Below are 22,647 nucleotides of genomic sequence, written 5' to 3'. Positions count from 1 at the left end.
GATATGTATATAGTGGATATGGATACGGTAGATACTTTGGATATGGATATGGTGGATATGGATACGGTAGATACTTTGGATATGAATATGGTGGATATAGATATGGTGGATATAGATATGGTGGATATGGTGGATATAGATATGGTATGAATATGGTGTATATGGATATGGTGGATATAGATATGGTGGATACTTCTACACTCTGTATACTGCGTACTCCTAAGTATCTAAGTAGATACATAGTCTTACAGATACAACCGGATCTTTAAGGGCAACCATAATGCCGATGTGGCCCACAATGAATTTAAGTTTGACACCCCTGATGTAGACTATAAACTAATAAAGTTGTCTATCACCCAGCAGCACTAAATGTGACTGGTAGCCCCTGTATAAGACGGGGGGGGGGGGCTACAGTGATTTCCCCAGGCTTCAGAACCAGAATCCTACGCATTCATCTTTCCCACTCCCCCATACATGCACCAGTCATACAGTCCCTGTCTGGCAATGAGATCTGTGCCCACCTATAACTTCCATACACAGATACAAACCTGCATGCAATCGGATTGGCCATCTCATTGTCTGTCAGCCAAGTTCTGCAATATACATAAATATACAGCCACACAATGCAATCTCAGTGACTTACCAATCAGCGTACAGGGGCTGGTGACACAATACAATCACACACACAACAACCCCTTCTTCTTCCTGCATCCTTTTGAGCAATGAACACCAGATTCTCAATTCTCAGATTTATTATCACTGGGGGGTGGGGGGGGGGGGGCATGAAAGGAAAAGACGGATGTTACAATCCAGACAAATTAGCAAACAATATTAAAATAAAAGGAGGTGACTACAGAATATGACTTCTTCTTCTTCTGGTATGGAATGGATAATGTGGACCATCCCCTATAACCCCTTCATCCTTCCACCCCCCCCACCCCCCCGTGACCCGCCAATGTAATAAATCTCTGCAGGGGTCTCATTAGTGATTGGGGGAAGGGAGGTCAGTGGTGATTGGTGGGTGTTATATATCCTGGGGGGAGGGGCCTCAGTAGTGATTGGAGGGTGTTATATATCCTGGGGGGGATGTCAGTAGTGATTGGTGGGTGTTATATATCCTGGGGGGAGGGGTGTCAGTAGTGATTGGTGGGTGTTATATATCCTGGGGGGAGGGGCCTCAGTAGTGATTGGAGGGTGTTATATATCCTGGGGGAGGGGCCTCAATAGTGATTGGTGGATGTGATTTACCATGGGAAGGGTGTCAGTAGTGATAGGTGGGTGTGATATATCCCCGGATTGGTGTCAGTAGTTATAAGTGTGTGTTATATATCCCAGGGGGAGGAGCCTCAATAGTGATTGGTGGTGTAATATATCCTGGGAGGAGGGGGGTCAGTAGTGATTGGTGGGTGTTATATCTCTCAGAGGAGGAGTCTCAATGGTGATTGGTGCATGTAATATATCCTGGGGGGGTCAGTAGTGATTGACGGGTGTTATATATCCCAAAGGGGGAGGGGTCTTAGTGGTGATTGGTGGATGTGATATATCCTGGGAGGAGGGGTCTCAGTGGTGATTGATGGGTGTGAGATGCATCCCAGAAGGGGTGTCAGTAGCAGATAAAGCTAAGCTTCATGGAACAGCACTGGCCCATCCAGGTGAAGCTCTTGTCTGGTGAGATGAGGGTACACATGTTGGTGATGGGGTCACTGGGCTCACCATTCCCCCAGTTCATGTAGTTGGTGGGTTCCCCATCTGTCCAGTATAGGTACCCCCACACTTTGTGCCTGCGGAGGCCGATCCATAGACCATTCTTTGGCATACTAGCCATCCTCATTGTGGTGGCCACAAGGTTCTGGGTGCTTTGATCAGGAAGACTGAACAGGTCGGTGTAGTACTGGCGGCAGTAGCGTAGGGCGTCCCACCAACTAAGTTGCGTGCTCATCATGTAGAGGTCGGCCAACCCATCTGAAGGAGGAAGAGAGACATGTTAGTCGGTATTCACAATATTGATATGCAGAACATAAAATTTACATTTAAGCTGACTCAAGGGATCTGCCCGCCCCCCCCTCCTCTATGACAATCTTATCACCCATCGAGCGGGGTTCCCTTTAACTCACCTCCCTCAGCAGGAGCTGTGGGCTTCTTTAACTTCATTCCCATTAATTCTCCATCATCCTCCAGACTCCTGGACAGACCCGGAGATTAAAAATTCCATCTCCTCCCGCTACTCAGAGAGACCCTGGCTGATGATACAGCAGTGACCAGGTACATGAGCTCTTACTAGGTGCTGATTCTTCCATCGCTGTGTCTGGCATGCGGGCCTCTAGCAGAGGGTGCAAGAGCACACATCTCTGTTAAACCCTAGTTGCTGTTTTTGGACACTCTACCAGCAGATTTCAGAGTACTGCCCTTCCAGAGGACCTTCAGCCAACTGAACCTCCAGACCAAAACGCTCATCCAGCCATATCTTGTGGAGTCTGCCTGGAGTCTCTTCGGTGGGCTACCTGAGCAACAATCTACAACCAACCTCTTAATGAGAGAGGAGCTACACCCCCTTCTCAAAGAACCCCAAGTTTTTGTATAATTCTCCTTTAATAATGTGTGGCAGGGGGGGTGTCCTATGCCTACATACTTTTGCTAATAGATGTCCCTCAATGCCATCTCAAAATGTTGGGAGGTACGAGGATGGCCTGGCTGGAGTGACACATTCAGATGGCTGAACAGTTAGTGGATTGACTGCTGTCTTTCTACAAGAGAATGACAGAATCAAACCATGTTGAGGTGCAGGAAGGAATACCTCCAGAGGAGAAGAGAGAACGCACTTTGGTGAAGAAAGTTAATACCTCACCAGGGACAATCAAGGCCGGTTAGGTCACCCCAAGTTGGTGCTACCAAGAAACAAGTTCGATGGGAGGACTTTTTCAAACGTACTTTGGAAAGTACCCATTTAACTCTGCAGTGAACCCTACGGGGGTGAGTGCTACAATTATTAATAACCCTTCCTACCTTTGCAGGTCTTGGTGGTCAGGCTTTTGAAGACAGTGGTGTTGGGAGTGGTCACCCCATATGAACTGATGTTGTGAGTGGTCATCCCTTGTAGACTGGTGTTGGGAGTGGTCATCCCTTGTAGACTGGTGTTGGGAGTGGTCACCCCATATGAACTGATGTTGGGAGTGGTCATCCCTTGTAGACTGATGTTGGGAGTGGTCATCCTTTGTAGACTGGTGTTGGGAGTGGTCATCCCAAGTAGACTGGTGTTGGGAGTGGTCACCCCATATGAACTGATGTTGGGAGTGGTCATCCCTTGTAGACTGATGTTGGGAGTGGTCATCCTTTGTAGACTGGTGTTGGGAGTGGTCATCCCAAGTAGACTGGTGTTGGGAGTGGTCATCCCTTGTAGACTGGTGTTGGGAGTGGTCATCCCAAGTAGACTGGTGTTGGGAGTGGTCATCCCAAGTAGACTGGTGTTTACAAGTTGCGGCCTCTGGCAGCTACAGTTCAAACCGCTGCCATAAAAGTTGAAGGAGGCGGAGGTATTCCCAGCGCAGGGAAGCGAGGTGGCATTACCTGTGCAGAACGAAAAGTCACAAATCAATATAACAGCTACTCTATTTTAATTATACAGGATTTAGATGATGCCAACAGTTTGTGCAGCACTTTGCAATCTAAAGGAGACAATACAGATTAAATTGGTGGTAACTAGCATCAGGCACAGTGACCACATTCCCCCGAATCTCCTATGGGAGGGGACCTGGGTGTCCAAACTGCCCGCACAATGCTGCACATTTCATAGGAGTTGTGCAGTCATTAAACAGCCATGATCATAAGCAAAGGCACAGAGCCAATCAGAGTGGCTCTGTGCCATGGGATCACTGTGGTTGGTCACTTCTTGTGTTTACATTTAAAAGCCCGCCCCTTCCTCCTTTGCCGCCGATCCTCTTCCTGTACCCATTCCCTGTGCTTTCCTGCTGAGTACACTGTTGGCACTGACCACCATTGTACACTGTTGGCACTGTCCACCATTGTAATGGGGCACGCTGACCACCAATTTAATGGGGAAAACTGACAACTACTGTAATGAGGCGCACTAATCACCAACGAGGTACAATGTAAGGGGACACTGGCTTCCAATATAATGGTGGACACTGACCGCCAACGTAATGAGGTACACTGACCGCTACTGTAATGGAGCACACTGACCACCAATTTAATCGGGTACACGGATCACCAAAGAGGCACAGTGTAAGGAGACACTGACCACCAATGAAAGGGAGAACATTGACTGCCAATTTAATGGGGTACACTGACTACTGTAATGAGGTGTCTTCATTAGCACTGGACATCCGGGGGGAGAAATACCTCTCACCCCCTGCGAGCTTCCCTAGGCCCACAACACCACAATCACCAGCAATGGCAGCAGATGGCATCTCTCCCCACAAACTGCCACCACAATATATTCTGAGCTGGGAGAAGCTCCCCCTCGATTCTGACATGCCTCATGACACAACAGTGGGGGTGCCTGGGAGACAGGACATCCCCGGACCATCTGATATGCTCTATCTAAGGTCTGTAAGTTCAGACATGGAGAGGGGATTACACTGGGGATATAATAGGGGGGAGAAAAGATTTGTGCTGGGATGGGGGTTTAAATTTTGTCCTGAGGAAAGAGGATTTGTGTGGGATGCAGGCTCTTATGTTGGGAGGGGAAATTTTTGGGGGAGATGATTTGTGCCTGAATGGGTGTCGGGAATTTGTCCTAGAGAAAGGGGGCTTGTGCTCAGTGGGGAATGTGGTGCAGGATTTGTGCTCTGAATGTATATTATGAGGGAAGGAAAGAGCCAGGAGGGGGGTTTTGGGGAATATTGTGTCGGGGCCTTTTTTGGGGGGGGGTGGTGCTTGGATAAGAGATTTTGTTTGGGGGGGGGTGATTTGGGAGAGGATTTGTACTGAAAGCAAAGATTTTGGCGAAGGAGATATTTTGTGAGGTTGGATATTTGTGCTGAGGGGAGGGTATTTGTGCCAGGGGGTTTGGGTAGGGGAGAAGATTGGTGCTGGGCTGGGGGATTTTTGGGGGAAGGTGATCTAGGAGTTGAGTTGTGCTGACAGAAAAGATTTAGGGGAAGCAGATTTTCATGGGTTGGATATTTGTGCTGGGAGGAGATTATTTGTGCCAGGGGCAGTGCCGGGACAAGGTCATCCAGCGCCCAGGGCAAAGATGCCAAACTGCGCCCCCCTTTCCCTTAGGGTTAGGGTCAGGGTGCCCCCACCCCTGAAAAAAAAACATTGCCCCAGGGGCAGCTGCCCCTCCTGCCCACCCCTTGTCCCGGTCCTGGCCAGGGGATTTAGGTAGGGGAGACAATTTGTGCTGGTATGGGGGGTTTTGGAGGGGGGGAAGGCGATATGGTAGAGGAGTTGTGCTGTAAGGAAAGATTTTGGGGAAGGATATTTTCATGGGTTGGATATATGAGCCGGGGGGGAAAGTATTTGTGTCAGGGGATTTGGGTAGGGGAGAAGATTTGTGTTGGAATGGGGGATTTTGAGGGAAAGTGATTTGGGAGAGGAGTTGTGCTGAAAGAAAAGATTTTGCGCAAGGAAATTTTCATGGGGCTGCATATTTTAGGATGGGGGGGGGGATTTGTGTGGGGAGGGTGGATATTGGGGAGGGGATATGTGATGGTATGATGGGTTTGGAGGGGGGGTGGGGTAGGATTTACTCCTCACTGTTCATCTACTGATGACCTTCATTGCATTCCTATGTTCCTAAGTTTAGAGGGACACTGGGGCGGACTGACCATTCGGCCACTCGGGCACCATCAGGGTTGCCATCCTCAGTAAAACCAGGGACAGTATGTAAAAATCTGTGTTTTTTTTTTTTTACATCTGTCTCTGAAATGTCCCTCACCAACATCCTTTTGGTCTAAAAATCCAGAGATTATAGCTGCCCCACCTCTCCAGTACCTTCTCAGCCAATAGAAACATGTCTGTGTATACTGTGTGTACATGTATGTGTATACTGTGTGTACATGTATGTGTATACTGTGTGATTGTATACTGTGTTTGTGTGTGTGTTTGTGTATACTGTGTGTACATGTATGTGTATACTGTGTGTGTGTGTGTTTGTGTATACTGTGTGTACATGTATGTGTATACTGTGTGTGTGTTTGTGTATACTGTGTGTACATGTATGTGTATACTGTGTGTGTGTTTGTGTATACTGTGTGTACATGTATGTGTATACTGTGTGTTTGTGTATTTGTGTATACTGTGTGTACATGTATGTGTATACTGTGTGTGTGTGTTTGTGTATACTGTGTGTGTGTGTGTGTGTGTGTGTGTGTGTGTGTTTGTGTATACTGTGTGTACATGTATGTGTATACTGTGTGTGTGTGTGTTTGTGTATACTGTGTGTACATGTATGTGTATACTGTGTGTGTATGTGTGTGTATACTGTGTGTGTGTGTGTGTGTGTTTGTGTATACTGTGTGTACATGTATGTGTATACTGTGTGTGTGTGTGTGTTTGTGTATACTGTGTGTGTTTGTGTATACTGTGTGTGTGTGTGTGTGTGTTTGTGTATACTGTGTGTACATGTATGTGTATACTGTGTGTGTGTGTGTTTGTGTATACTGTGTGTGTTTGTGTATACTGTGTGTGTGTGTGTGTGTGTGTGTGTTTGTGTATACTGTGTGTGTTTGTGTATACTGTGTGTGTGTGTGTGTGTGTGTGTGTTTGTGTATACTGTGTGTACATGTATGTGTATACTGTGTGTGTGTTTGTGTATACTGTGTGTGTTTGTGTATAATGTGTGTGTGTGTGTTTGTGTATACTGTGTGTACATGTATGTGTATACTGTGTGTGTGTGTGTGTGTGTGTTTGTGTATACTGTGTGTACATGTATGTGTATACTGTGTGTGTGTGTGTGTGTTTGTGTATATACTGTGTGGCCCCATATTCTCTGATTGCCTAGGGGCCCCCTAATCTCATGGGGCCCCCGGGCAATAGGAGTTGTCAGTCCGCCCCTGGAGGGACAGTATTAATACGTTAGGCCTTCGCAGGTTGGAACGGAAGCATGTTCTGGTCTTATAGGGTGGGAAAGACCAATGGGAGGAAGTTTAACATCTCCGATGTTATTGTGAAACCTTGGTAAGTAGGCCATTGGTCCAATCTATACTTTCAGTAACTGTCCATTGTTTACTACATAACGACCACATACATTTTTGTCTGAAATAATCCTCAAATCCTCTATGCAGTGCAGACAGTGCAGCTTGCATCATGGCTGAATGACTATAATAATAATAGAATTGTAAGAACTATTACCAGTAAAGCTGTAGGACACGACCCAGACATGTTCATTCAAAAGTTGTTGAACATAGTGAGATCCCGGGGAGACGGTCACCTCCACCCAGGAGTATTTCAGGGTCTTGAAGTCATCGTCATTCCAGGTGGTGTTTGGTGGGACTGGGATTCCATCTACCACTGTTCCTGACATTTTGCCACTAACGGTAACTACAAGCAGATTGGTGGTAAAGCCAGTGGAAGCATGAACTACCTGGGAGGTGTCCAGGTCTGTGGTGGCCACCACATTGGACATGAAGGGAGTTAGGGTTGTGTTTGCCTTGATGGGACCTCCGGAACAGACAAGCATGACCATCACATCATGATCGGCAGATATCCAGAGAGCGTCCGTATGAATTTTCTGCACGAAAATGTCTCCTCTTGAAAGACTTTTGGAGGCCACCACCACAGACCCATTATACACATTCAGATTGGTGCCTTGAGAAGCCATCACCAGAACCACATCATCATTCCGTGGCTGGACAGACAGCGGGGGCAAAACAAACGACCTTCCCCAGATACTTTCAGGGAGCAGCTGCTCAAAGACGTAGCCGTAGGAGTACAACGGATAATTTTGGTAATCTTGATGGCCACTCAGAACGGCGATGGGTTTATTGGCTTGTATGAAGGACCCCGAGAGGTCACCGCCAGACAGCTGGAACTGAGCGCCTTGGTAGGGTGAGAGCTGGAAACTCGTTGAGCTTCCAGATGTAAAGGACTGGCCCTGGAATGTGACGGTGCCACCATATAACGTCACTGTGATAGAATTCGCCTGGTCCAGGTTTAATATCGCAAATTGGGCATTGCTTGGTAAGGCTGAGACGGGTGTGATGACATAGTATTGTTTGTCTAGTAGATCCACTGGGTAGATGTATGACCAGTCATAGCCACCAGTCCTCCGGACCTTGGAGATGACAGATATACTGCTATTGGGTGAAATCACAATGACTCCTGCGGAGGAGATGGAACTGCCATTGAGCATGACGCTGGTTGGAATTGCGAGGTTGACCATTTCTCCCTGTTGGAGGGTAACGCTCTGGAAGAAGTTACAACCTTGTATTGTCACATTGACCATAGCGCAACAGCAGTGGCGGCTGGTGAAGTTTTTGGATGGGGGGCGCCAGACCCCGCCCATCATGACCCCGCCCATCATTTTGGCCCCGCCCACTTCCCATAAAACACGCCCCTTATGTAATCTGAAAAAAAATTGGCGTGGGTTCCCCCCTCCGAGAGCATACCAGGCCCTTAGGTCTGGTATGGATTCCAAGGGGAACCCCCTACGCCGAAAAAACGGCGTGGGGGTCCCTCTCAGATCCACACCAGACCCTTATCCGAGCACGCTACCCGGCCGGCCAGGAAAGGGGGTGGGGACGAGCGGGCGCCCCCCCCTCCTGAGCCGTACCAGGCCGCGTGCCCTCAACATGGGGGTGCCTTGGGGGAGGGGGGGCGTGCGGCCCCCCTACCCCAAAGCACCATGTCCCCATGTTGATGAGGACAAGGGCCTCTTCCCGACAACCCTGGCCGTTGGTTGTCGGGGTCTGCGGGCGGGGGGCTTATCGGAATCCGGGAGCCCCCTTTAATAAGGGGGCCCCGGATACCGCCCCCCCACCCTATGTGAATGAGTATGGGGTACAATGTACCCCTACCCATTCACCTGTGAAAAAAAGTACAAAAAAAAACACAACACAGGGTTAAAATATTTTATTGCACAGCTCCGGGGGTCTTCCGTCTTCGGGGGTCTTCTCACCGGACTCCTCCGCTATCTTCTTGTAGCTCTTTTGCTAGCGGAGGAGTCCGGCTTTCTTCCTCGCCGCCGGCCTCTTCTCCCGACTTCGGGGGTCTTGTCCCCCTCTTTGGTTCTTCTGCCGGGCCACCTCGCCTTCTTATAGCTCTTTTAGAGGCGGTGGCCCGGTCTTCTGTCGCCGCCGCCGCCGCCCGTTCTTCTTCTTCTTCTTCTTCTCCTTCTTCTCCAGGAGATGTTGCCTCGACGATCTCCCTGGCCGGAATGCCAGGGACGCGCTGCGCTGCCACTTATATAGGGACAATGGGGCGGTGTCACATGGGTTGATGTCACATGGGTTGGTCACATGGGTTGATGTCACAGTCGCCATGTGACATCAACCCATGTGACCAACCCATGTGACATCAACCCATGTGACACTGCCCCATTGTCTCTATATAAGTGGCAGCGCAGCGCGTCCCTGGCATTCCGGCCAGGGAGATCGTCGAGGCAACATCTCCTGGAGAAGAAGGAGAAGAAGAAGAAGAAGAAGAACCGGCGGCGGCGGCGACAGAAGACCGGGCCACCGCCTCTAAAAGAGCTATAAGAAGGCGCGGTGGCCCGGCAGAAGAACCGAAGAGGGGGACAAGACCCCCAAAGTTGGGAGAAGAGGCCGGCGGCGAGGAAGAAAGCCGGACTCCTCCGCTAGCAAAAGAGCTACAAGAAGATAGCGGAGGAGTCCGGCGAGAAGACCCCCGAAGACGGAAGACCCCCGGAGCTGTGCAATAAAATATTTTAACCCTGTGTTGTGTTTTTTTTTTTACTTTTTTTCACAGGTGAATGGGTAGGGGTACATTGTACCCCATACTCATTCACATAGGGTGGGGGGCCGGTATCCGGGGCCCCCTTATTAAAGGGGGCTCCCGGATTCCGATAAGCCCCCCGCCCGCAGACCCCGACAACCAACGGCCAGGGTTGTCGGGAAGAGGCCCTTGTCCTCATCAACATGGGGACAAGGTGCTTTGGGGTGGGGGGGCCGCACGCCCCCCCTCCCCCAAGGCACCCCCCATGCTGAGGGCACGCGGCCTGGTACGGCTCAGGAGGGGGGGCGCCCGCTCGTCCCCACCCCCTTTCCTGGCCGGCCGGGTAGCGTGCTCGGATAAGGGTCTGGTGTGGATCTGGGGGGGACCTCCACGCCGTTTTTTCGGCGTAGGGGGTTCCCCTTGGAATCCATACCAGACCTAAGGGCCTGGTATGCTCTCGGAGGGGGAACCCACGTCAAATTTTTTTTCAGAAATTTGGCGTGGAGTTCCCCCTTCAGAGCTCATTCTCTGATTGGCCACGGCAAAAGTCGCCTGGCCTGGGGAAACCTTTCTGGCTGTGAAAGCTTTTTGCATTCATTCAGCTAAATGCACGAACATTCTCCAACAAAGTAGAAGCTAGAAAGCCTTTATGCGGTGACTCACCTCTCACTGTCTGGCAGCTCCGCTCGGGCTAAGGAACGGAGCTGCCTACGTCACTTCCGGGTTTCGTGAAGCAGCCGAAAGCCGGAAGTGACTGCCTGTCTAAGAATGACAATGCTCCCGCCCGTAGAATCACAGTGATTTTACGGGCGGAAGCTAGTCGGCGTTCTGCAGTGCGCCGCAAGGCGGGTTTTTAACCCGCAAATGAAGCGCCATGGATGCAATCTTGTGATTGCATCGACGTGGCGCTTCTCATAGTGCACTGTGACCGGCGCCACAGTACACTGTGTTAAATTGTTAAATGACATTTTTTTTTTCTTTTTAAATGTCTTAAAGGGCCCGTTTTTTTTTTTTTTGAAACTTTTTATTTTATTTATTTTTTTCACTTTTTTTTTTTTTTTACACTTAGGGAGAGGGGGGGCGGCGCCCGGGCGCCCCCTATGGGCGGGCCGCCACTGTGCAACACTCAATTCCATTCAGGATGAGCTCAAACTGGCTTATTCCCAGTGGAGATGCCTTCATGAACGCCGTCACAAAGTTCTTGCCACTGTAGAGAGAGGATGACCCTACAGAGGAGAGAAAAATCATGACTATGCATTAGTGATTCACACAACATAAGCTAGAGAAGGAACAGGAATGGAAGGTGGCAAGGCCAAACTAAAGGATAAGTCCACTGAAAATCTTTAGTGGAAAGTTAGACCACCTGACAGTTTCTTCTATCTCTCATATAGCAGTATATAGTTCCCTGGTCTGTGCACCCGCTGTGCCCATTATGAGGGGTTCCCACCATCCCTGTGCTGAGTTCCCAGGTCTGTACACCTGCTGTGCTGAATATGAGGGCTTCCACTATGTCTGCACTGAGTTCCTAGGTCTGTAAACCTGTTGTGCCCATTATGAGGGGTTCCTTCCATCCCTATGCTGAGTTCCCGGGTCTGTACACCCGCTGTGCCCATTATGAGGGGTTCCCACCATCCCTATGCTGAGTTCCCAGGTCTGTACACCCACCGTGCCCATTATGAGGGGTTCCCTCCATCCCTATGCTGAGTTCCCGGGTCTGTACACCCGCTGTGCCCATTATGAGGGGTTCTCACCATCCCAGTCCTGAGTTCCCAGGTCTGTACACCCGCTGTGCCCATTATGAGGGGTTCCCTCCATCCCTGTGCTGAGTTCCCGGGTCTGTACACCCGCTGTGCCCATTATGAGGAGTTCCCTCCATCCCCGTGCTGAGTTCCCAGGTCTGTACACCCGCTGTACCCATTATGAGGGGTTCCCAACATCCCTGTGCTGAGTTCCCGGGTCTGCACACCCGCTGTGCCCATTATGAGGAGTTCCCACCATCCCTGTACTGAGTTCCCAGGTCTGTACACCCGCTGTGCCCATTATGAGGAGTTCCCACCATCCCTGTGCTGAGTTCCCAGGTCTGTACACCCGCTGTGCCCATTATGAGGAGTTCCCACCATCCCTGTGCTGAGTTCCCGGGTCTGTACACCCGCTGTGCCCATTATGAGGGGTTCCCACCATCCCTGTGCTGTGTTCCCGGGTCTGTACACCCGCTGTGCCCATTATGAGGGGTTCCCACCATCCCTGTGCTGAGTTCCCAGGTCTGTACACCTGCTGTGCTGAATATGAGGGTTTCCACTATCTCTGCACTGAGTTCCTAGGTCTGTAAACCTGTTGTGCCCATTATGAGGGGTTCCCACCATCCTTGTGCTGAGTTCCCGGGTCTGTACACCCGCTGTACCCATTATGAGGGGTTCCCACCATCCTTGTGCTGAGTTCCCGGGTCTGTACACACGCTGTGCCCATTACGAGGGGTTCCCACCATCCCTGTGCTGAGTTCCCGGGTCTGTACACCCGCTGTGCCCATTATGAGGGGTTCCCACCATCCCTGTGCTGAGTTCCCAGGTCTGTACACCCGCTGTGCCCATTATGAGGGGTTAATTTTGTTTATTGAAAATCTTACAAACAACAACTTATATACAATAAAACCATAATAAATAAATAAAACATATTTACAAAATAATTAAATATAATTATACCAACCAGAAAGAACAAGAACAAAATAAACGGTGCAAAACAAATTGCGCATTACATAATCCCTATGGGAGAGCCAGACTAAGGAACATCACCGTCACCATGCATGTAGCCTTTTATCAAAATTGTATCGGATCTGAAAATCTAGGGGAGTGAAAGAAGAATACAAAGAAAGCCGCACACCCCGAGATCAACAGGCAGCCGCTACAGAGCCCTGATATTCCTCCACGCCTTTATCCAGGCCTCCTGCTGCCACCCGTCTTTCTCAAGACCCGGAATCTTCCCAACCTCACCCAGAATGTTCTGCACCACCACTTCCACAGGGAGGATTTTACCCCGTAAGGATACCTGACACCGTGCACTCCACGTGAAATAACGGACTACTAAACTAACTAAAAAAGTGTTTCCAAATCATAATCCCGACGAGTCCAAAAAGCCCCATACACCCACTCTGCATAACTCATATGGGGGAGGAAGGGTATACTCAGAGCCCTCCCCACCCTCTTGTACACCTCTATATTAAAAGGGCACTGAAGTAGAAAATGATCCATGGACTCCACCACTCCTCCACACTCCACTCTGGGGCAGCCCCGATCACTCATGGAAAGAAACTTCAAGTTGCCCTTCACATATAGTTTTCCATGAAAGGCAAGCCAAGCCTGATCCCTAAACTTCATTGGGATTCTCTCCAAATTAATCAACCGCAAACCCACCCCCAAAACCAGGCTTGGGCAATCCCTCAAGGCCAGTGGCTCGCAAAAAACAGAGCTCATGATCCGCTTCTCAAGAAGTTTCCTTGGAAGAGATCTGACTTCTCCTGCTGTTACTTGCCACTGCCGAAGCATTTTCAAACACGGGGCAACATAAGCCGGGAGCTTATCATGCTTGACCCTCAGGCTTTTCACTGGCCCACCATTTTCCCAGTCTCGCAGAAAGGGCCTAAACCAGGACTGGAAAATACCAACCCACCCAGGCGGTCTCTCTGCCAACATGTTACCAAGATTGTACTTCACAAACATCAGAGAGAAAAAGACTACAGGGTTGATCATCCCTAGACCACCCTCCCGCCTAGAAAGGTAAGTCACATTCCTTTTGACAAGGTTTATTCTGTTACCCCATAACAGCTGGAAGAAACAAGTATAGACCCTGGTATAGAGAGAAGCTGGCAAAACGCAAACAAAACTGACATATACAAAAATCGGAATCAGGTAAGTCTTGATCAGATCAACCTTTTCCCTCAAGGAAAGCTGCCAATCTTTCCAGCTTGCCACCTTGGCATCAGCATTCTCCAGCCTGTTCACCCAATTTGCATGACCATAGTCACCTGGGCCAAATTCAATGCCTAGAACTCTAATTTTTTGCTGGGGCTCCGGGAAGTCATCCGGGAGAACAAAGCTCTCACCTTCCACGCCCATCCAGAAAGCTTCACACTTGTCCTGGTTGACCTTTGAACCTGATGCCTCTGAATACTGCGTTATCACTGAGACCACCTCCTGCGCCTCCCCAGTCCCAGAGACAAAAACAGAAACATCATCAGCATAGGCCACAACCTTCAAAGGAGGCACACCAGCGATGCCCATAGGTACCCCACATAATGGCCCATTCTCCAGCCTTCTAATGAAGGGGTCAATTGCAAATGCATATAACAGAGGACTCAATGGGCACCCCTGACGCACACCCGAGCCGACCACAAAGGGTTGCCCGACCCAACCATTAACCAGAGGAAAGCTTTCAGCCCCTTTGTACAAAATCTTGAGCCAATCAATGAAACCCCCCCCCCCAGGCCATATCTGCCAAGAAGGAGCCATAAGTACTCATGATTAACCCGATCAAAGGCCTTAGCCTGATCCAATGTCAGCAAAAATTTACCCCAACCAACAGCCCTACAATGCTCCAAGGCCTCCCGGACGGCTAACACTGCTGAGAAAGTGCTTCTACCTTGGACGGAACAGTGCTGGTGGTGGGATAACAAACTGCCTGCCACTGGCGATAATCGCCAGAAAAAAATCTTTGCCAGTATCTTTCTATCGACATTAAGAAGGCTAATGGGGCGCCAATTCTCAATCATCGAAGGATCTTTACCCTTTGACAGAAGGATCACTGCAGATTGCCTCATGGAGGGAGGGAGAGAACCCTCCTGCAAACAGCTATTAAAAACCTCCGCAAGGTAGGGAGCCAGGATCGTCTTAAAACATTTATAAAACTCAGCTGTCAACCCATCTGGCCCTGGCGTTTTCTTGATGGTCAGTTTATCAATAGCCTGGACTACCTCATCTGCAGTGATTTCATCTGTCAAATTCATCAAAGGAACATTACTTTTCAGTCCTGGTGTAGAGTCCAAAAAACCCAACATCCTTGTCCGTTCAAGGTTCCTTCCTCCCAGGAGATCGGCATAGTATGACCTGACCACCTCCAGGATCCCTGACCTAGACTTCATCAGAGAGCCCGTACTGTCCTTCAGGCCATTGACCGTCTTAACTGCTACGCTCTGTTTACAGTTCTGGTAAGGGTCAGGCGAATGGTATTTCCCGTAATCCCTCTCCTGAACCAAAGAGGCGTGCCGGTCATATTCATGTCTTCTAAGGAGGAGCTTCACCTCAGAGATCGCCCAGAATCTCCTCCATTCGAAACAAGGCGGTCAAGTTTCCTCCGCAAACGCTGGTAGGTGATATACTTATCTTGTTGCTTCTTTCTTCCTATGGCCTTGAAAAGCCTAACAGTCCGCTGCTTTACAAGCTCCCACCATTCTGATTTGCTGTTGCAAAAGTCTAGGATTGTTACCTGTGCTTGAAAAAAATCCTCAAAGGATTGTCTTACTCTCTCGTCTTCCAGGAGGGCCGAATTCAATCTCCAGATACCCCTCCCCCTAGGTGGCATGTCTGAGGCATTCAGAGTCACAGATAAAATACAGTGGTCAGAGAACTCCACTGCCCGACACACAGGTGCCGAAAAAGCAGAGTCTCCCTTTTAAAAAAAAACTATCTATCCTACTCTGACTACTACCTCTCTGAAAAGTGAACCCTGTGCTGTCTGGGCAGCGCTTAATGTGCGCATCTACCAGACCTGCTTCCCTAACTATCGCATTGAGAAAAAGGGTGTCATAGCCCAGCTTATCTCTGAAACCTCTCCTGTCTTTAGACCTAGTAATGGTGTTAAAATCACCTCCAAAGATAACCTGCTGGGCCGTAAAAAGAAAAGGCTTAATCTTTGTAAAGAGGCATTTCCTGTCCCGCTTTGTCTGGGGACCATAGATGTTAATCAGGTGCAAGTCCTGCCCCCTTACAGAGACGTCCAAGACCATGCATCTCCCAATCTCTACCTCAATTACCCGCCGGCACGTTACCATACCAGAAAAAAGGACTGCAACCCCGCTGTAAGGCTCGGCCGCAAGAGACCAAAATGAGGGACCACGTCTCCACTCCTTCTTTGCCAGATGTACATCGGCCAGACTATTCAGATGGGTCTCTTGTAAAAACAAAATGTCAGCATCAAACTCGCTGAGCAAAAATAAGGCCATATGACGAGCCTTCTTTTGCCCCTCCTCCTCCTATCCTCCAACCACTCCATATCATCTTTGGATAAACCACAACCAGCCTCTCCACACCTATCCTCCCCTTCAACCCCCTCCCCCCCACTCTCCCTTCCCTTATCTACCACCAGGCCAGCCTCCCCCCTATTTTCCCCACTCCTCTGCACCCCACGATCTGCAATAGTAACCCTGCAGCGTTGGGGGAGGGGGGCTGGCACCACACCTGACGCACCAGCCTCAGCACCTCTTGCTGCCTCTGCAATTTTAGAAGACACAGAAGGATTGGACACATTCTTGGCAACTGAAACTTTACATACAGACTGGGAGGACACAGACACATTGGGTACTGGCACAGACTGGGGAGACACAGACACATTGGGTATTGGCACAGACTGGGGAGATACAGACACATTGGGTACTGGCACAGACTGGGGAGACACAGACACATTGGGTATTGGCACAGACTGGGGAGACACAGACACATTGGGTATTGGCACCAACTGGGGAGACACAGACACATTGGGTATTGGCACAGACTCAGATAGACTCACAGGCCCACCAGCTGCTGAGCTCTGTGCATCCTCAATGTCCAGACGGAAGAACTCTCTCATGAGCTCAGGCTTGTTGTGCATTGCCTCAGGACATTGACTGTAAGGATGTCCCACTGCACATGCACAGATTACACCTGATGATATTACAGTCCTTTGCCAAATGTCCTATACCCTGACACAGAGAGCACTTCATCACTGGACAGGAGGATGCAAGATGCCCTTTATCTCCACACTTATTGCAGAGCTTTGGCTGGCCCGGGTAGAAGATGGTCAGCCTGTCCCTCCCCAGGAAAGCTGAGGATGGCAGATGCTGCACAACATTGTCAATTACTTTTAATTTTAGCTGCACAGACCATCCCCCTGTCCATATTCCCGATCATCCAAAATCTTTCTTAGGGGGCTCAGGACGTCCCCATATCTCCTCAACCATACAGTTAGATCCCCTTGTGGTATGGATTCATTGCGCACAAGTATTGTCACCATTTTAATAAGGGGCTGGCGCGAAATAAGCTTGGGGATGAGCCCTTTCCAGTCCGGCAGGCCCCTACACACGTGTTCAAACTTCTCCCAAAATATGTCCAAAGACTCCGGACGGATAAAGGACAAATCATATTCATAGGAACCTGCCGGACTGATCAGGGCGAAGATATCTGCAGGCCTAAACCCCATCTGCTGGATTTTATCCACCACTGCCCTCCTATGTGGGGGGTTTCCATCACCTTCCCATTTCAACTGGACAACATTCCTCCTTTTAAACAGGGAGGAAGATAGAACGTTCCCATGCTCCTTCCCTGCTTGTTCCCCCTTCCCAGAACTTGTGGCAGCAACACCAGCATAAGTTTTTCTTCCACCACCAGCTTTTGCATTCTTGTCCTTAGATACATTCAAACCTGCTGGCAGAGAGTCTGAAACAGCTGGGATAGCAGTCTTCTAATTAGCAGGACCCACCCCCTCCCCCAAACACTCAGCTTCAATCCTGGGAGCCATCACAGTCTTGGCTGCTGCAGACTCCTGGAGAGTTGTAGTACTACTGCTCCCAGCATCTCCTCCACCATTCACAGGAACAGCCGCTGTGCCTGGTCCAGGCAAAGTCTCTGTATTGTCCATGGACCTCTCTGCAGACTGAAGCTGACAGTTATTAGCAGATGTTATTGCTTGCAGTACATTGTCTATGAGTCTGGGCTGACTGTCTATAGTACTACAACCCTCAGCAGGCCCATTGTCATTAAAGTTCCCACCATCCTGCACACACACTGTACCTGCACCTGCTCTCTCCACAGGTCTTTCTTCCACAGGACTAGGAACGGTGTCCATCTTATCCTCACCATCCTGGGGAGCTGAATCTGGACTGGCCTCCAATTTATTGATCAGATCCAACATGTTAGGACCTTCATCCTCCGGCTCAGATGTTCCACATTGCTGGGGAGGGAAGGGGACAGAGGCCTCCGCCATTGAGGGCTCAGTAGATGTCTGAGGTGTTGAAGCGCTGGGCTCATCCTCTGGGCCACTTTCTCACTCTCTGCTGTCTGTACCTGCATCTCCTCACTCTCTGTAAAAATATAGAAAATAATGTTCAAATATTTCAAAGTCTTAAATATGTATGGTGAGATCGATTGATAATTGTGAGACGAATATCCTTAATTAGTTCTGAGTCAGCGTAATTCAAAAATGTGTATTTATTTGTACACATTTAAATAGAAAAGAATACTTACAAAAATAGTACAATAATAATCATTTGTATCTTTAAAAATTGTCTTATGAAAGATTTAAGGTTATTTCCATGTAACTTCTATTGTCTAAAATGGCGGAATAACCCTTTGTCTGCTGGAAAGCTGTGTGCATGAGATGTTTCTGCTAGGCTGCTGGGTTTGCAAGAGCACATCTGCCTAGTTGTGTGTGTAGGATTCAACAGGAAGTCTCACTCCCAGACTTATGACTATATCAACCATTCTCTAATCTCCCGCCCGAAAGATAACTCCTCCTTTACAAAAGTGTGGGCTAATGAGTGGTTACTTATAATCAATGTAACATATGTTAACACTTAAAACACAATTCTACCTTCTGATGAAATGGCAGGAAATGGGGGTGAGGGAGGATTTCAGACTCTAAGAAAAATATCGTCTCAATTTACATAGGGCTTCTCACTTACATAGAGCTTCTCAATTACATAGAAAATGACTTTCTAAAAACATATATATAATGAACTGGAGAATTTAACATAAACAACATTTATCAAAATCCTGACAGGTTTTAAATGTTTACTTTTCCAGCTATGCAAGTCACAACATAGAATTTATTGACTCAAAGTTTCTTTCACACAGTATGGAGAATTATATTCTGAATAAAGTATAATAAAGCCAATTAAAATTTAGATATTAAGAATATAACATTCCCCTCTGAAATATGAATACTAATCATATTTTTCAGATTAAAAATTCATTCATCACCATTCATGTCACATTCAAACAAACTTTGATTCAATAACTCCAAATGTTTTGTCATGTACAATTGGATTCGTACCTTCAAAACCCATTTTCCATTTCAACTTATTTTGTAACAAATCATCTCCTTTCTTAATATCACTTCTAATTCGATAATATAATTTTTTCATTCTAAACATCAAACATAACTGGAATATAAGAAATAACATGATAATAATAAAAAATAATTACAATAGGATGTGATAAAATATTTCCTGCTGCTGAAGTTATCGAAGTTTTTCCCCACATGGATACACTATTACTAAATTTTTTCCACCAATTACTTCCTGAAAATTCTGACCATTGATGCGATATTTCTTGCAAATTACCTTGTTCATGTTTAAACAATACTTCTGCATTCTGCAATTCCTTAGCCAAAGCTATTAATAAACCTTGATCCTTTTGAATTATATTTGCCCATTTTTCCCATTGAAATTCATCTATTTGGGAAATATTATACTGTGTAGGAAGAGCGCTAATATTTTTCATAAACATATTTGTTAAATTTGTTCTCAACCCATTAATACTTATTGCAACAATATCTCCTTCTATACAATACAACCCTTGATTTAGGTTTTCTGTATTTGTACAAGAAGAGAAAAAAGTTTTAACCCTTTCTGTATCTGACATAATCTGAAAACAAACCTTCTTTTTATCTACACGAGTAATTAATTCAGAATTAATTCTATTTTCAATTCTTGCTGAACATAATGTGTGATTATGATAACAAGAATGAAATATGCTTTTATCTTGATTAGGTAAACATATTATTTTAGACTGAAATTGTAAACATGATGACAAATCTAATTGTTCTAATTCAGAATTTTCATTGTTAAATACAAAATCTTTATACTGTAATTTATAGTATAATAATTGTGTATTACTGACAGGTAATCCCAAAACAGTGATTGGAACCAAAATTTGTTCTTTTCCGGCTATTGGAATCATAGAAGAACTATAACATATGTCCTGCTTGCATCCTATCCATTTATTTACCCATAAATCTGTATGATTTATCGCATATACATATTCTTTGGGTAAATACTGTAATATGGCAAGAGGAGTTATTCCACTCTGAAATGTTTGTGCAATTATTTTAAAATTAGTGGAATATTCCGTTTGAATCTCTAAGCATGCTCTGGCTACAGTGGTGTGAAAAAGTGTTTGCCCCCTTCCTCATTTCCTGTTCCTTTGCATGTTTGTGACACTTAAGTGTTTCGGAACATCAAACCAATTTAAACAATAATCAAGGACAACACAAGTAAACACAAAATGCAATTTGTAAATGAAGGTGTTTATTATTAAAGGTGAAAAAAAATCCAAACCATCATGGCCCTGTGTGAAAAAGTGATTGCCCCCTAAACCTAATAACTGGTTGGGCCACCCTTAGCAGCAACAACTGCAAGCAAGCGTTTGCGATGAGGCTTTTACAGCGTCCTGGAGGAATTTTGGCCCACTCATCTTTGCAGAATTGTCCTAATTCAGTTACATTAGAGGGTTTTCGAGCATGAACGGCCTTTTTAAGGTCATACCACAACATCTCAATAGGATTCAGGTCAGGACTTTGGCTAGGCCACTCCAAAGTCTTAATTTTGTTTTTCTTCAGCCATTCGGTGGTGGACTTGCTGGTGTGTTTAGGATCATTGTCCTGCTGCAGAACCCAAGTTCGTTTCAGCTTGAGTACACGAACAGATGGTCAGACATTCTCCTTCAGGATCTCTTGGTAGACAGCAGAATTCATAGTTCCTTTTATCACGGCAAGTCTTCCAGGTCCTGAAGCAGCAAAACAGCCCCAGACCATCACACTACCACCACCATATTTTACTGTTGGTATAATGTTCTTTTTATGAAATGCAGTGTTCCTTCTACGCCAGATATACTTGGGCACACACCTTCCAAAGAGTTCCACTTTTGTCTCATCGGTCCACAGAATGTTGTCCCAAAAGTCTTGGGGATCATCAAGATGTGTTGTGGAGAAATTGAGACGAGCTTTGATGTTCTTTTTGCTCAGCAGTGGTTTTCTCCTTGGAACTCTGCCATGCAGGCCATTTTTGCCCAGTCTTTTCCTGATGGTGGAGGCATGAACGCTGACCTTAACTGAGGCAAGTGAGGCCTGCAGTTCCTTGGACGTTGTTGTGGGGTCTTTTGTGACCTCTTGGATGAGTCGTCGCTGCGCTCTTGGGGTAATTTTGGGCGGCCGGCCACTCCTGGGAAGGTTCACCACTGTTCCATGTCTTCGCCATTTGTGGATAATGACTCTCACTGTGGTTCGCTGGATTCCCAAAGCTTTGGAAATGGCTTTATAACCCTTTCCAGACTGATAGATCTCAATTACTTTCTTTCTCAATTGTTCCTGAATTTCTTTGGGTCTCGGCATGATGTGTAGCTTTTAAGGATCTTCTGGTGGACCTTACTGTGTCAAGCAGCTCCTATTTAAGTGATGCCTTGATTGTGAACAGGTGTGGCAATAATCAGGCCTGGGTATGGCTAGAGAAATTGAACTCAGGTGTGGACAACCACAGTTATAGTATGTTTTAACAAGGGGGGCAATCACTTTTTCACACAGGGCCATGATGGTTTGGATTTTTTTTCACCTTTAATAATAAACACCTTCATTTACAAATTGCATTTTGTGTTTACTTGTGTTGTCCTTGACTATTGTTTAAATTGGTTTGATGTTCCGAAACACTTAAGTGTCACAAACATGCAAAGGAACAGGAAATGAGGAAGGGGGCAAACACTTTTTCACACCACTGTATATGAGAATGTTGTTCACTTCTCATCAAATCAAGAGTAATATTTTGAAGATGTAAAATAGATGGACCCATTATATTAGCAGTTTTAATTACCATATTTTCTAAAATCTGATTTAAATGTCTTTGTATTTTAATACCATTACTTCCCACTAAACCAGCGGTTTCTAGATCAGACTTTAAAGTATTAATATCCATACTATTTGTTATACTCCCGATTGTGCCAATCCCTCCTAAAATACCTTCAACAATACCACGCTTATTTCTGTTATAATTTCTATTATTAATTCCAAACCATCTCTCAATACCCAATTCCATATTAACCAGATGTCCTTGACATTGTGGAAACCTTGTAGAAATTTTCCATTCTGAAATATTAAAGTTCCACAAAATATGACAAACTTTCCTTCTCTCAAAAGAGTTCTGGATTGGAAATGGTTAATCTGAAAAGGGCTTGCAGAGAAACTTTTCTTATTGACACATGGAGTTTTCCTTGGAGACATAACAATAACACTTGCCTTTGCACATTTCACCGGATAATTTTCTATTGATATGCAACATTCATATATGCCAGTATCATTCAAAGATACTCTCATTTGTTGATAAACAAATGTATCATTGATCCAATTCACACTACCAAAAATTCCTTTATGAATTATGATAGTAGAACTATAAAGAAAACTACCCAAAAACTCATCATTCCTTTTCCAAGTCAACAATTAATTTTGAGGTAAAGATATTTTTGTATCACATATCAAATGCAAATTATCTTTATCTTCCATAAA

At 46.7% G+C, this 22,647-nt stretch overlaps 3 protein-coding genes across 3 annotated transcripts in view; all 3 read right to left on the bottom strand.

Moving 5' to 3' along the window:
* Positions 1-1,211: 1,211 nt before the first annotated feature.
* LOC143976221 (secretory phospholipase A2 receptor-like) lies at positions 1,212-3,139 on the bottom strand. The gene is made up of 2 exons (XM_077478635.1): positions 3,004-3,139; positions 1,212-1,962 (listed from the first exon to the last, which is right to left on the bottom strand). The coding sequence occupies exons 1-2, from the start codon at positions 3,116-3,118 to the stop codon at positions 1,604-1,606; spliced, it is 474 nt and encodes a 157-aa protein (XP_077334761.1). The 5' UTR covers positions 3,119-3,139; the 3' UTR covers positions 1,212-1,603.
* A 35-nt stretch (positions 3,140-3,174) lies between these two features.
* On the bottom strand, positions 3,175-8,407 carry LOC143975953 (IgGFc-binding protein-like). Its single transcript, XM_077478480.1, has 3 exons — positions 7,315-8,407; positions 3,269-3,564; positions 3,175-3,180 (listed from the first exon to the last, which is right to left on the bottom strand). The coding sequence occupies exons 1-3, from the start codon at positions 8,405-8,407 to the stop codon at positions 3,175-3,177; spliced, it is 1,395 nt and encodes a 464-aa protein (XP_077334606.1).
* A 2,546-nt stretch (positions 8,408-10,953) lies between these two features.
* LOC143975950 (IgGFc-binding protein-like) overlaps positions 10,954-22,647 on the bottom strand; it is a 71,180-nt gene continuing 59,486 nt past the window's right edge. The window contains exon 3 of the mRNA XM_077478479.1: positions 10,954-11,081. Coding sequence (XP_077334605.1) covers positions 10,954-11,081 — 128 coding nt within the window. The remainder of the gene's footprint in view (positions 11,082-22,647) is intronic.

The sequence above is a fragment of the Lithobates pipiens genome, unplaced genomic scaffold, assembly GCF_037356315.1.
Source record: "Lithobates pipiens isolate NorthernLeopardFrog02 unplaced genomic scaffold, aLitPip1_a1.2 Scaffold_13, whole genome shotgun sequence".
NCBI lineage: Eukaryota > Metazoa > Chordata > Amphibia > Anura > Ranidae > Lithobates > Lithobates pipiens.
The sequence above is the reverse complement of the archived record's forward strand: the minus strand, read 5'-3'. Positions and strand labels throughout refer to the sequence as shown.

Coding starts and splice junctions, on each gene's coding strand:
- LOC143976221 (XM_077478635.1), bottom strand. CDS start 3,118: ATGACCACTCCCAACACCAGTCTACAAGGGATGACCACTCACAACATC. Junction 1,963..3,003: donor GACCACCAAGACCTGCAAAG/GTAGGAAGGGTT, acceptor TTCCTCCTTCAG/ATGGGTTGGCCGACCTCTAC.
- LOC143975953 (XM_077478480.1), bottom strand. CDS start 8,407: ATGGTCAATGTGACAATACAAGGTTGTAACTTCTTCCAGAGCGTTACC. Junction 3,565..7,314: donor CGTGTCCTACAGCTTTACTG/GTAATAGTTCTT, acceptor CGTTCTGCACAG/GTAATGCCACCTCGCTTCCC.